A 14192-nucleotide genomic window follows, 5' to 3' on the forward strand; every position below is an offset into this window, starting at 1 on the left:
CTCTAGCAAATCAAAAAGTATTTAATTTATATTGTGAGGAAACTATGAGATGAGCTGACATACTTTTTTCTCCAGGTTATGTCTTTTAGTTGGAAGGAAATATACCAAAATGTGATTACTGCAGGCAAATTAGGTATTATAAACAGACACAAAGAATTCACATCGTTCACTGCAGGGTTCACACCCCTCCCCTCCGTGAATGATGTGACTTCTTTGTGTCTGTTTGTATTACCTAATTTGCCTGCAATGAGCAAATGTTACTTTTGTGATTAAAAAAAAAATCATTATACTGTTTTTAAAATATTAAGCATACCTTTTTAGTAGAACAAATTTAGGACTGATAAAAGATTGACAATATTTGCAGCCCAATGGGCATTTTGAAAATATCTTTTTTTTTTTAAATTAGTTTTAGGTGCACAAGACAAAGCAAAACTTAGACATTTATCATTTATATCCCTCACACAGTGTGAACCCCCCTCCCCCCATCCACTATCCCTCTGTATGTTCCCCAAATTAATTTTCAAAATCCCGTGGCCATCTTGTGGTTATTGACTATTTTCTAAACCTCTCACCTTCCCCTTATCCCCCCCCCCGCCCCTCTAGATCTTTTATGATCGCTATTTCTAAATCAGAAAGAAGTGTTTTGGTTCAGTACAGTTTTACACTAATGATAACAGTGTGCTGTTATAAAATTTATCAAAGGGGTTACCTGCCATAAGGAAAATGTTCAAATGGGGCGTAAAACTTGGAAGAATATTACACCACTATCTGAAGTAACCAAAGATTAATTGGTGTAGTAAATGAGCTTGGAAAACAATTTCTTTTTGTTGCCTCCTGGAACATGTCATTTGTGACAGAATTCAAGAAAATGGCATATACATTCTTTGCTTAAATTGACACTGTCTCTGTTTACTTGGAAAAAATAGGCATATGAAAAATTAGCTGCCAGTTTAAATGAAGCAAGACATGAACTAAGTGACAAAGTGAGAGAACTTTCCAAATCTGCCAGCAAAGCATCGCTGGTGGCCGAGGCAAAGAAACACGCGCAGACCTTACAGGAGCTGGCAAAGCAGCTGGAAGAGTGAGTGTGGGCCCCAGAGGTCTAAACACAGGCGCTATTGGTGCCTGATGTGAGAGCCTCCCCTGGGCGGGCTGGATCTCCAGAACAGGTGGAGGGTGGGCCCAGTGCCCAGGACCGAACCCCACCTGCAACAGGGCTCTGATTCCCAGTTGCATCCTTGGGGTAGAGCTGCAGAGCCCCCCAACTTCAGGTCTTCGTTTGCCAGATGAATCAAGACCTCGGCTGAAGGCTGGGGAGGGCTGTTGGAGCACTTCACCTGTTTGTCTTCCAGTATCAAGAGGAATGTCAGTGCGGATGAGCTCGTGCGCTGTGCGGTGGATGCGGCCACCGCCTACGAGAACATCCTCAAGGCCATCAAAGCGGCGGAGGACGCGGCTGACAAGGCCACTAGTGCCTCTGAGTCTGCCTTCCAGGTGGGCATCTGCACTGGCACCTTCTCTAGATGTAGAGAAGGCACACTTTCTTATTTTCATTCTGCGTGCACTGAGGAATATAAAAAAGCATTATGTGACATCTGAACTTGTTATATAGAATAGATTTGAACTTGCTCTAGATATGGGTCATTTCTGTATTTACTCGACTGATATATGTAGCACAATTTTTAAAACTTTGTACAACCAGAGAGAAATTACAGTGATTATCAATTTTGAACCAAGGTAAATATTGTATCTTGCTTCTTATAAGGTATGCCTTTAGGCTGTGATTAAGTATTAACATTTACCAAAGAAGAGAGAGATTTTTGTACACAATTTGACAACCATTTATTTCCTATTCTTTGTCTTACACCTACACATGTCTGTGGAATCCTATAGGATCTTATATGCACCATATTATATTCCTATATTTAAAAATCAATAACAAAATATGAACTATCCAAGAATTAGGGAAAAGGCCTTCTTGGAAGGTCAAAGACTTTTATTGCCCAAAGATTAAAAACCTAAAAGCAATTCAGTTTTGTCTTCAGTTATTGCAGAATGTATTGTACAAGGGACAGTGAGGAAATGAGACAGGTGTCACATAATTCGTTAATATGTCACTAGAGATGGGTCCACCTCCCCAAGTCACAAATGTCTACCTAGAGCCCTAACTCTCTTTTAAGGAACAATCTTTTTAAACCTCTTCCTCATCCTTTAAAAATTAAAGATAAGGTCTTTAGGATAGGATGAAAAATCTTCCTCCATGTTCCCTAAGGTATACCACGTGCTTGAGATTGATAAACACTTTGCTTTCAGACAGTGATAAAGGAAGATCTTGCAGCAAAAGCGAAAAGGCTGAGTTCTGAGAGTGATAGGCTGTTAAATGAAGCCAAGATAACACAGAAGAAGCTACAACAAGGTATGGGGGACGGGGGTTGGGGGGTGGTCAGGATAATCAACGGCTTGAAAACAACATATAGGACCAGGAGAGGCAGCCCTAGAAACAAATGCTCTTCTTGAATCTCAGCATTGGCACAGATTTGTAAATCCATGGTTTATTTTATAGATTTAATATTTCTACTTAATAGTCTAAGATATACTGAATTAACCAGAACCTCGTGAATATTAATAAATCTGGAGGGTGATAGGCCTATTTTGTCATGGACTTTGGGGGTCTATTTAATTTAATCCACCTGTGACCACGACACTGGAACCCACACAGCATAGAGGTATGTGCAGTGCTGGTTTTTTATGTAAGGTCAAGATCATTAGTTTCAGGTCATCAGTGTAACTGCTTCAAATTTTCATAAGTCCTAAAATCTAAGCAATTTAAAAGTACCAAAACCCACTACTACTGTAAAGCATAAGAATTTTTTAATCATAAATTTTATCTTTGAAAATTATCCACTTATTTAATTTTTTTTTAAGAATTAAATTGTCTCAATCTCACCAAATTCCTGTCTCTTGATTTTATCTGGTTTCTTCTACTGTCAGGTTGGTGCAAAAGTTATTGCGGTTTTTACAATTATTTTTAACCTTTAATTAATTTATTTTTATTGTTTTGATTTTTACTGGGGAATATTGGGGATCAGTGTGTTTTTCCAGGACCCATCAGCTCATTGTCTTCAATCTAGTTGTGGAGGGTGCAGCTCACTGGCCCATGTGGGAATCGAACCAGCAACCTTATTGCTAAGCGCACACACTCTAACCAACTGAGCTAACCAGCTGCGCCTATTTTTAACCATTTAAACCACAATTACTTTTGCATCAATAATAAATTTATCTATGTGTGTATGTATGTATGTATTTAAATTAAATACATGAAAAACAAAATACAAAAATATGCATTAACATATAATCATTTGCCTAGAAAATGTCAAGAATTGAAATTTCCTTGTATGACATCTGCTCCCTTTATAAAATTAGAGCTAAGGTGAAGTGTTTTAAACAGACTTAGGATGCAAACTACATTGTTATTTTTTCTTTTGTTTTCTACCACCTTTATTTATTTATTTATTTGTTTATTTACTTTTTACTCTTTGACCCCCTTCACCCATTTCTCTCAACCCCCAACCCCCCCACATCTGGCAACCACCAATCTATTCTCTGAGCTTTTTGTTGTTGTTGTTAGATTCCGCATAGACAGATCATAACGTTTTTAGTCTACATTATTTAAACCAGTTTTGGGATCATAATTTAAGCCATCTATTATCAATTTGGTCTTAAAGCATTCACTGGTCATTTTCCATGACCCCAAAGTGTCAATATTATCTGCTAGGAATGTCTGTGAACTCTGTTCCTTTCACTGAATTTCCTTAAATGTGTCAGTTTGGAAATGAACAGAAACAAACGATGCCTACTTGTGTGTGTGTTTGCTTGGATGAAGCTCTAGCAACAACATTCCTTTCTTATACTCTGACTGAAGAGCCATCCTTTCTGTATTATTCATTCATTTGTTCATCTGTTCCTATAGTCATTCATTCATTCAATAAATATGTACTAATATTAAGCCCCGACTAATACCAGACATGGCACTTTGGGCTGGGACATAGCAGTGCAGTTGAACTAGACAAACACATCCCTTTCTTTACAGGGCGGAGACTTCTGTCCTGAACGGAGTGGAAGTTAAGCCTTCTGCTAGGTTATTAAGCCCCTCTCTTTCTTCATGTGCATTTCCAAGGAGCCTAGTACCACAGGTTCTGATATGTTCCTGACCTCTGTACACAGAGCACCCTGGGGTTGTGGGTCTAGGCACATGCAGAGGCGTGACCCCTAAAGCACAGGTCTGCTCAATGCTGTGTAGACACTGGCTACTCCGGGAGCTACCAATACCAATGCAGAATCAAAATCCACAGAGTAATTGCCTCTTAATGCTATCTTTTATTTTAGAAATCAGTCCAGCTCTGAACAACCTACAGCAAACTCTGGAAAGTATGACAGTTCAGAAAGAGGTGATGGATACCAATATCACTGCCATCCGCGATCATCTTCTTGGGATAGAGAGAGGTCAGCATCTCCTGAACCCACCACCGTACTTAGCTTATTTTGTCCAACATTTTAGATACTTACACCTCCCTATTTGTATGTGCATTAGATGACATCAGCGGTATGATCAATAGTGCAAAGAGTATGGTCAGAAGTGCCAATGACATCACAAATGAGGTTCTAGATGGGCTCAATCCCATTCAGACAGATGTGGAAAGACTTAAGGATACTTATGGGAGCACACAGAGTGAAGACTTCAACAAGGCTCTTACTGATGCGGATAACTCAGGTACCAGACGTTCTTGGACCAGGACACATTGTCCATTTTCTCCATTGTTATGTGCTTTGGTCAATTTAAATTCTTCCCCAGTAAAGTCTAACCTTGGAAATTAAAGTATTAGAAAACAGCTTCACATAACAAATTCAGAGGATGGGTATTCTAATAGTTAAAAGGACCTGGTAGGACATATTAACATTGCTGTTTATTTTCTCTTTTATAGAGTGGAGGTATAGGTCCCTGAACCAAGAGGTATTGCACTGTGATTGATATTAAGAATCAAAAAACAAAGACTTATGTTTTTCTATAGTGGTCAAGAAAGATGATTTGATATCTAGATTGCAGAATAAAATCCCTGAAATATTTAGAAAAGGTATTACCCGATTCTGAGTCATCCTGTCCAACATTTGGGACCCAAACATACCACTTGACAAATACTATCAATGAAAACATCTGTATTTAATCTTTTCTCAACTCACAAATTTCTGTTTTGTAATTTCACCAATAGTAAAGAAATTAACCAACAAACTGCCTGATCTTTTGAGCAAGATTGAAAGTATCAACCAACAGCTGTTGCCACTGGGCAATATCTCTGACGATGTGGACCGCATACGAGAGCTAATTCAGCAGGCCAGAGATGCTGCAAATAAGGTAGGTGTGTCCCCTCATTGCCAGGCACCAAGGCTCATTCTTTGATAAGTTACCACATTCATCAAGAAAGGAAAGGCATTTACTTACTCAAGGGCCAGTTGTCTTTCTTGCCATAATTGTTTGGTTCCTTGAAATGTGAAAGTTGATTTCCTCCTATTATCCTTCAAAAGTGCACATCACCTACATCTCCTAAATGATCTGGTATGTCAGGGACTGGAAGCACTTTCCTTCCCAGTGAGTTTACACAGACAAGAAGAAAAGTCCTCCAGGCCCCGGCTGGTAGAGTGTTACTGCAAGTTCAAGTAAGGGTTCTCTGATCACAATGTGTTGATATGATACTACACAGGACCTACTTTCTTATTGTAATTTGAAAGTTGTGGAATCCACCTTTATTGGGGATAGAGGAATGGTTCCTGCCAGCACCGGCAGTGTTCTGAACATGGGATTATACCAATTTTCCATCGCTGGAGCACTGATCCATCAGCCTTTCTCATTTTAACCTGACCTTATTTACTTGAATTCCTGACACTTCTCTTCCACAATGTGTTTTGCCCTAACACAATATTAGTGAAATATCATATATTTTTCAGCCACCCTCTTGTGAGATGTAGTATTTGGAAATAGGAAGTTGGAAAACCAAGTCAGAATGTCACCACCCCAGAGGCACTGTCATTGATTTCTGGCTCATATTACTTCTTGTGAGCCTCGAGTGCTGCCTTTTCTTTTAGGAAAAAGAAGTACTCTCCACATAAAACCTTTAGCAGGGAAAAAAAAAGAGCATAAGGCATAGTGCAGGGGAGACTACTCTCTTCATGCCCACAAATGCTTTCAAATGAAAGAGAATGTGTTTCTAGCTTTTGCCCTTCTATGTTCATTCATTAATTTATTCAACAAAAGTTGAATTGTATAATAGCACAGTGGTTAAGAGCTGGTGAACTAAACTAGACGGCCTTGATTTTGGTGCTAGCTCTGTCGCTTATGAGCTGTGAGTCCTGTGTCAGCCACTTCACTTCTCTATGCCTCAGTTGCTTCATCTGTAAGCAGGGTAAATAACAGTACGGAACTCATGAGACTATTAGGATTAAATGAGCTAATGTAAAACAGTTCTTGGCTAACAGTACCATGTAAGTGGAAAGTAATAAAATAAAAAATAATCAGCAAGTGCTTTTGGACACCTGGCTTATGTGGCACTCTCCTGGGTAATGAAGACACACAGATAATTAATCCATAGTCCTGGACTCAGGTTGCTACCCAGCTGCTATAGGTGACAACTGGTGAACAGATAAGACTAAGAGGCTGGAAAAAGTTGTGTTATGCGGGTCTTGGAAATATCCATTTCTACCTGGAGAGTCTCAGAATGTCACTAAAGGACACGTACAGGAATGTTGCATGCAGCACAGCTTATAACCACACACCAAAAAATTGGAAAAAAAACAAATGTCCATCAGCAGGAGATGGATAGAACTGTGATAAATTTATACAGCAAAAGACCATATAACAATAAACATGAGTGAGCTGGAGCCAGGTATATCAATATGGCTAAATCTAAAAAGAGAGTGAGGCAAAGAGAGCAAGCTGTAGTAGGCTGTGTACAGCAGGATACCATTTGTATAAAAAATATTTAAAACATGACAAATAAGACTGGTTACAGTTTATAGATAAATGAATATTTAGTAAAAATATAAACATGCATGGAACTATACATGGGAATCCAAATTTAGGGCAGTGGTGACCTCTGAAAGGGAGAGGGGAATGGGGACAAGGTGGGCTCTGCAGGGGGCTTCAATTACATCAGCAATGTCAGTAATGTTTGATTTCTTAAGATGGTTGCATATACAGGTATATTCTCCATCTGTTTTTGTATTCATGAAATATTTTCTTAATTAAAAAAAATCTTTTAATAAGTGGTAGTTTTCCAGGTGACAAAAAGCACCGAGCATGCCAGGAAAGACTCAGGATGAACTTGGGTATACTGGAGGGCAGAGGGTGAGTAGAAGAAAGAGGCATAAAATGAGCCTGTACACGTGGGGGAGAGGAGCTCAGTCATGAACACTTTGGAGATATTATAGCTCATGTGTCACTAAGCCCCATCCACCACTACATACAAGGTTCTCCGTAAATAGTTAAATGCTTGGTAGGTAAAATGATGAGTTGGCGTCAGTATCATGCCAGGAGTGTTATTTGTTAGAGAATATTTATTTTCTGTTTTAATGCAGAGCTACCCAAGCTGGTCCATAGACCAGTTTTCATCAGAGAGCTTTCGTTACTTGTCTGTTATATATGAGCACAAAATTGAGAGTAAATGTGTAGAAACTTTTTAATTTGAATTGCCTCAACATCCAAGCATGGGATCAGTGGAAAAATACCTTCCATATTTAATTTTTCTAGTAATTTAATTTTTAATATATTTTACAAAAGATTTGGTCTGGGACAGATTAGACAAAAAAAAAAAAAAAAGTTCCTTCACCATAGTTTAAGAAGCACTAATTTAGAGAGCTTTGATGCACACATTTTTACGAATGAATGTCTGTAATAAATGCAACCATAGCATATAATATGCTCATGGGAAACAGTTCCTTAAAAAACTCCTTTAAAAATATTTTTGATTGTATTATGTATTTACTATATGCCAGTTAAAAATATTTTTGATTGTATCATGTATTTACTATATGCCAGGTGTCGTGCTAAGTGTTTCCATACGTGTTAGCTCATCGACACAAAACCTGCCTGGGTTGGGATTATTATTATAATAATGATTATATTTCTGCACAGAGAATGAAATGCACTTCTCAAAGATCAGGGGGCTGAAAAACAGAAAGAACATAAATGTTTTATTACTCAGCTTCTGAAACAGTTTCACGAGTTCATAATCCAGGCCTAGGAGACATTCGCAGTCTTTTGCTCTTTATCCTAACAACTTGGAAACAGTTCAAAGGAGTTGCTACAAAGTCACAATCTACCACCCTGAGCACGCCCACTTTCCTCACAGATTAATACCATAGATCTTTCCCTCGCAGGTCGCCATCCCCATGAGGTTCAATGGTAAATCTGGAGTTGAAGTCCGGCTGCCAAATGACCTGGAAGATTTGAAAGGATACACGTCTCTTTCTTTGTTTCTCCAAAGACCTGAATCAAGACAGAATGGGGGGACTGAGAATATGTTTGTGATGTACCTTGGAAATAAAGATGTAAGTATTGCTTTGACATTTCTTTTGTTTTTAAAACAAAATACAGCTTTTGAGATGCATGACAGCACTGTGTCACTGCCATTGGCACAGCAGGAGGAAATCCCACCAACATGTCAACAAATTCCACTACCTCTTATGGTGCTATGAGTGGACTTGTCAGTCACAGATTGTTCTCTGCTGGCAGATTAGAGGCCTTACCTGATGGGCCCAACACATGGGCACACATGTGTACCCAGAGAACATGCACGCCTGGGGTTAAAGGTTAGCCTCTCTCCCCACATGAGCAGGGACACAATATTAAGGCTTCATGGAAATCAACAGTAGTTCTTCCACACAGAATTATGACCCTTCTTCTCTTCTTCAGAACGTTCAGCCCCAGCCCTTCCTCAAGTCTGTGGGGGCGGGGACCATCTGTAGATGAGGACTGGAGCAAATGAAGCCGCTCCTAGCTAATTAATCAGAAATCCAGTTGCCCCATCTCTTTATAATTCTAAATTCTTTAAGCCACTACTGACGTTATGAACAGTTCATTTTAGCTTTTAATCCCTCCAGTTAAAATACATTTCTTCAACTTAATTGTCAGAGGAAAAGTTAATCACTGATTGGGACAAGAAACAATTTCTGGAAAAGAAATATATGAAACACGGTTTTTGAAAATTCTGTCCAGTAAGAAATGGTTGACTGTCACTAGTGGACTCCATAATTAACGATTCCTAAAATTGACACTATTAGTAATCACTCTTTCATGTTTCGAGGTCATGATTTTTTGCTTTGTATTATGACAAAATGACATTACTTTATTCCTTCAACAAATTTATACCAGTTACCTACTAAATACCACATCCTATATTTATGATAAACAAAAATGTGTTTCTTGAATGTACTTAAGGTACATTTCAAACTGGTTTAAACGATCTATTTTAGCACAATTTTAAAAATTTTGTGTCTCCTTAAAATGCTCATATTCTAACGGGGAAGAAAGATAACATATGTAGCTGACCGTGATAGTATATAGGGTGCTAGGTGTTGTCACAGAGGGATGCACAACGTGTTAAGAGAACATTGTATGGTATGGAGAGAACAAAAACGGCTTATCTCCCTTCCCAGACTAAAATCTAATGGAGGCCTGAGCCCACGTCTGCTTCATCTTGCTGCTGGTGCTCAGCAAATATTTGTAGATTGAGCAAATGGGGGAGTGAATAAATGAGCACACTATACCATGAGCAAAGACAGCTCAGACATTATTAATTAAGTGTTCTGTCTGTGTTACTCGGTGCAAGGATTTACCTCATTTATTCTGTCTGCTCATGGCTTATTGCATAAAACCCATTAGTGATTTGAAATGCGCTCTCTTGGGCTGGCAAGTTGAAAGAAAGCAATGTGTGACGTGCTCTGAGATGGACTTTACACTTCCAGGCCTCCAGGGACTACATCGGCATGGCAGTCGTAGACGGCCAGCTCAGGTGTGTCTACAACCTGGGCGACCGCGAGGCTGAACTCCAAGTGGACCAGACCTTGACAGAAAGTGAAACTCAGGAGGCGGTTATGGACCGGGTGAAGTTTCAGAGGTACAAGTCTGAGTTAAACTGACTTACACTCACTAAACTTCAATTGTACTTGTGTCTGAACCCCATTTTTAATATCATGGCTTTGATTTCTTTTTTCATTTTTGCATAAAATGTTATGTAGCTTTATTGTCTAATTTATTTTTAAACAGAATTTATCAGTTTGCAAAGCTCAATTACACCAAACGAGCCACATCCAATAAACCGGAAACACCTCACTTACATGACATGGACAGTGGAAATAGCAACACACTCCTGAATCTGGATCCTGAAAATGTTGTGTTTTATGTTGGAAGTTACCCACCTGATTTTAGAGTAAGTGCAAATGTTATTTCACTGAGTGAAAATATTTAAGTTTTAATTTGGTACAATGACCTCATGTCTCAAATTATGAATCATGTATAAACTGGATTTAACTATATATTCTTAAAGCTTATCCAGTGATAATAGCTAATACTTGAGGATGTCCTATGTGCAGTGATCTAGGTTTAAGTATATTAATTTAAAAAGCATCATTATTCACATTTCACAGATGAGGAAATAGACAAAGAGGTTGAATAACCTGCCCAAGGTCGTACAGCTAGTAAATAGCAAAGCCAGGGAATTGAGTTCCAGGGTCCACATTCTGAACCCCTATTCTATGTTGATATTCAAGTGATAGATTCATACTATTTCTTGATCAAGTTGATCATTGTGCTTTGTTCAATCAGTAGATTTTCGTTTCATTTTTTTCAGCTTCCTAGTAGACTGAAATTCTCTCCGTACAAAGGTTGTATTGAATTAGATGATCTCAATGAAAATGTTCTGAGCTTGTACAACTTCAAAAAAACTTTTAATCTCAACACAACTGAAGTAGAGCCTTGTAGAAGGTAAGTAAAAGCTAAAAACTAGTGTCTCTATAACTGATTTTGTTAACTTGCGGGTAAAGGATAGCCAGTGAGATGCTGTTGATGTGACTAGCTGCCAGCAATTCTTAAATCATTCTTTCATGCATCAATGCTAGTCCATCCCTAAAATCTGATAATGGCAGCCTTTTCTTCATTTGTATAATGTTAGATTGATAAGGTTTTCTCAATTTTGAAAAAAATAAATCTTTCTTAAATTTTTGGTGCTTTCCACCACACAATATTCAGTGTTAGACGGTACCTGATTTAGGCACACAAATATATATTGACTGTAAATTTCCAAAAACTAATGGTCCACAAAGTACACCATGACTTTCTAGGTACTCTGATACCTGTACCTATTTGAAAATTTCTGCCTTGAACTCCTGACCTTCCCTCTACTTAAAAGGATTTGGAATATTCTAATATGGAACAGATTAAGTACTTATTACTCAGCATAAAAGTATTATATTTCAAGTTAACAATTTCTTACATTTCAAGCTCATCAGCTGCTATGCCTAAATAGATATTTCCAAAAAGGACTCTTGACTGTTATCTTTGTTGAGCTAAGGTTTCCTTATCATAGAGTATAAGAAAACATCCAGGAGAAATCGCTAGCCATTTTAACATTTTAAATATGTTTCCTCTTCTTTAAAAAATCACGACAACTAGATTGTATGTGCTTTGCTGTTTTTTAGATAGCATCTCGTATCAATAAACACACTTGTGTGGTAATACTTTGCTGCCATGTTCTAACGTATAATGATTCATGTTGACAGGAGAAAGGAAGAGTCAGACAAAAGTTATTTTGAAGGCACAGGCTATGCACGAGTTTCAACTCAATCGAAGGCTTCCTTCCTAACCTTTTCACAGACAATTCAGACCACTTTGGACAGAGGTTTGCTGTTTTTTGCGGAAAACCAGGTAAACTATAATAAGCATCTAAATATTAGCTAATATGTCTATTCAATCAGTCCCCTTGGGGGTAACTGAGTTATTAAACAACCAACTAGATCTGAAAGACTGTATTACCTGCAAATGTTACCTGCATCCTTTCCCTTGGCCCAATTCTACTTTGTTTGGCGATGGGAGTATGTATCTTAATAAGACAAGTAAGTAATCAGGAATTTGAGAACATGCCACCAAAATGTGGGAGAAATTGCCCCCTTTCCCATTCTATTCTCATTGTCAATTTCATTCTTTGAAAATTACTGTTTGCCTAATAATTGACTTATACTCTGCCTGAAAACATGTGAAGACCTCCTGGGGTCTCTGAGAGCTAGACTGTTTCACCTCCTGCTCTTTGCATCTTGGACTGATTTTTGTCAGGCTCTGTGGGGTTGTCTTTATCAACCTGACCCTTGCTTTCCCAAGACACGGAAGCTTCTCTGTTATCAAGCAGGTGAGATTCCTAGAGGCCATTTTAAAATCGACTAGTTTGGAAAAGTCCAAAGTGGCGCTCTGTAAGTTATCGTTAGCGCCATCTGCTTGTCGATGGGCCTGGAGTTGGCTGCTCCTATGAACAGCCCTTCTGTAGTTGCTCCATAAGTAGCATTTCTGGAGAAATATGGATCCGCCTATGGAATCTTTAGTCTGAGAATGTGGGATTAATAAGGAGCTTGGGATTTTACCAGACTCTTCTACCTGCCAGGTGGGAATACAGGCCTGGTCCAACTCTCCTCTACGGGGTTGGTCTCGACCTTCCTGGAGATTCCAAGGCTGAACAGTTTTGATGGGTTGGGAAGGTCCCGACCTACCAGAAGAATGCAGAGAGCTGTGAAGTCCCACAGCATCTTCAGGACAAGGCAGTTGTTTTCCAGCACAAGAACTGCTACATTTTGAAGTTCTTAGAGACTAACAACCAGAAATACTACTTATATTAGAAGAAAAGTTACTATACAATATGCTAGTAACCAGATAAGAGAAAATCATCTAGAGTGCTGCTGTTATGTAGGATGGCTCATTACTCTCAGTAAACCAATGTTATTCTGTTACTTATGAGTGTGATGAACCCTAACTAGCTTCCAAGGGCAAGGTTTAGGATCTAGATAAAGAATGATTTTTCTCATAGATAAGGATCTGGCAGAAGACTTCAGAGAGGCCTTCTTATCAACAGGGAACTATGTAAGAGCAAACCTTCAAGCCCTATGGGAGAAATTCCTCAGCTTCCTCTTTCCACTAAAGAGATGGCTGGTTCAAGGAAGTGTCTTACACCCTGATGGGGATTCAGAATCAACCAAGACAGACATGGTTCTTGCCCCCAAGGACTTTAGAGAGGAAAGACAAATATTAAACAAATTTATGTTCATTAATTGGTTCATTAATTCATCACAATGGTGAGGAGCCATATAAAGGGTAAGTTTGGGGTGTAATGAGGATTTTTAACAGTAAAGAATTTCTTGAACAAAGGATGCTTAATTTTGTGTCTGCTCGCTCGTTCGTGGACAGTGAAAGAATTCACGAGTCAGGTAGAAATATCAAAGGAAGATTTATTAAAGTAAGAGAAGGGTCAGCTGGGCAGAGTCTGCTGGAAACTACTGCAAACTACTGCATCGAGTCTTTATTTGGTCTCAAGTTTTATGTTTTCTAACCAGGATGTAAATTGCTTTGGCCTGCAGTTGGAGGTGGGGGAAGGTGCGGTTAAGCTGCTTATCACAACCTTTGCATATGTTATGTAGATTTAAGTTGGAGCCAGGAGTGGATCCCACACAGACGCAAAACCTCTCCCAAGTCACAGGGCCTGCACTGGGCTGAAGTAAACAGAACAGTTGAAGCTGCATAATAAATGTATAGGAAGCAGAATTATTAAGAGGCAAAGAAAAGAAAGCTTTCAAAAAGTCCCAAGCTAAATTACACTTGTCAAATCAAATTATACCAGAGATGCAAATCTCAAAATAGAAGATTTAGTGCCACCATTACAATCTCCCTGTCTTAACACTTAATCTGAGATCTGGAGGACAAGTAGAAGACAGCATTTGAAGGGGAGAGGGTAATCCATGTGAGGGGAGGGGCAAGAAGATGTCCTAGACATAGGAAGAGCAGGGAGCACTCAGGGACTGAATGGTGGCACGTGTGGGGCACAAAGAGGCAGAGGGACCACAGAGGAATGAAGCTGAAAGGGTGGTCAGGGCCTCAGAGCATCTGC

General features: G+C 38.9%; 1 protein-coding gene across 2 annotated transcripts in view; it reads left to right on the plus strand.

The window, feature by feature from the left end:
- The window catches only part of LAMA3 (laminin subunit alpha 3), a 264040-nt gene that overhangs the window by 222380 nt on the left and 27468 nt on the right, over positions 1 to 14192 (plus strand). For both annotated transcript variants that reach the window (XM_088797937.1, XM_088797938.1), the window contains 11 exons: positions 927 to 1081; positions 1353 to 1494; positions 2314 to 2416; positions 4387 to 4503; positions 4592 to 4771; positions 5268 to 5410; positions 8428 to 8598; positions 10015 to 10166; positions 10316 to 10478; positions 10899 to 11032; positions 11827 to 11971. In XM_088797937.1, coding sequence (XP_088654063.1) covers positions 927 to 1081; positions 1353 to 1494; positions 2314 to 2416; positions 4387 to 4503; positions 4592 to 4771; positions 5268 to 5410; positions 8428 to 8598; positions 10015 to 10166; positions 10316 to 10478; positions 10899 to 11032; positions 11827 to 11971 — 1605 coding nt within the window. The remainder of the gene's footprint in view (positions 1 to 926; positions 1082 to 1352; positions 1495 to 2313; positions 2417 to 4386; positions 4504 to 4591; positions 4772 to 5267; positions 5411 to 8427; positions 8599 to 10014; positions 10167 to 10315; positions 10479 to 10898; positions 11033 to 11826; positions 11972 to 14192) is intronic.

This window comes from Rhinolophus sinicus, chromosome 4, assembly GCF_057876585.1.
Source record: "Rhinolophus sinicus isolate RSI-liver-muscle chromosome 4, RSI-T2T, whole genome shotgun sequence".
Classification (NCBI taxonomy): domain Eukaryota; kingdom Metazoa; phylum Chordata; class Mammalia; order Chiroptera; family Rhinolophidae; genus Rhinolophus; species Rhinolophus sinicus.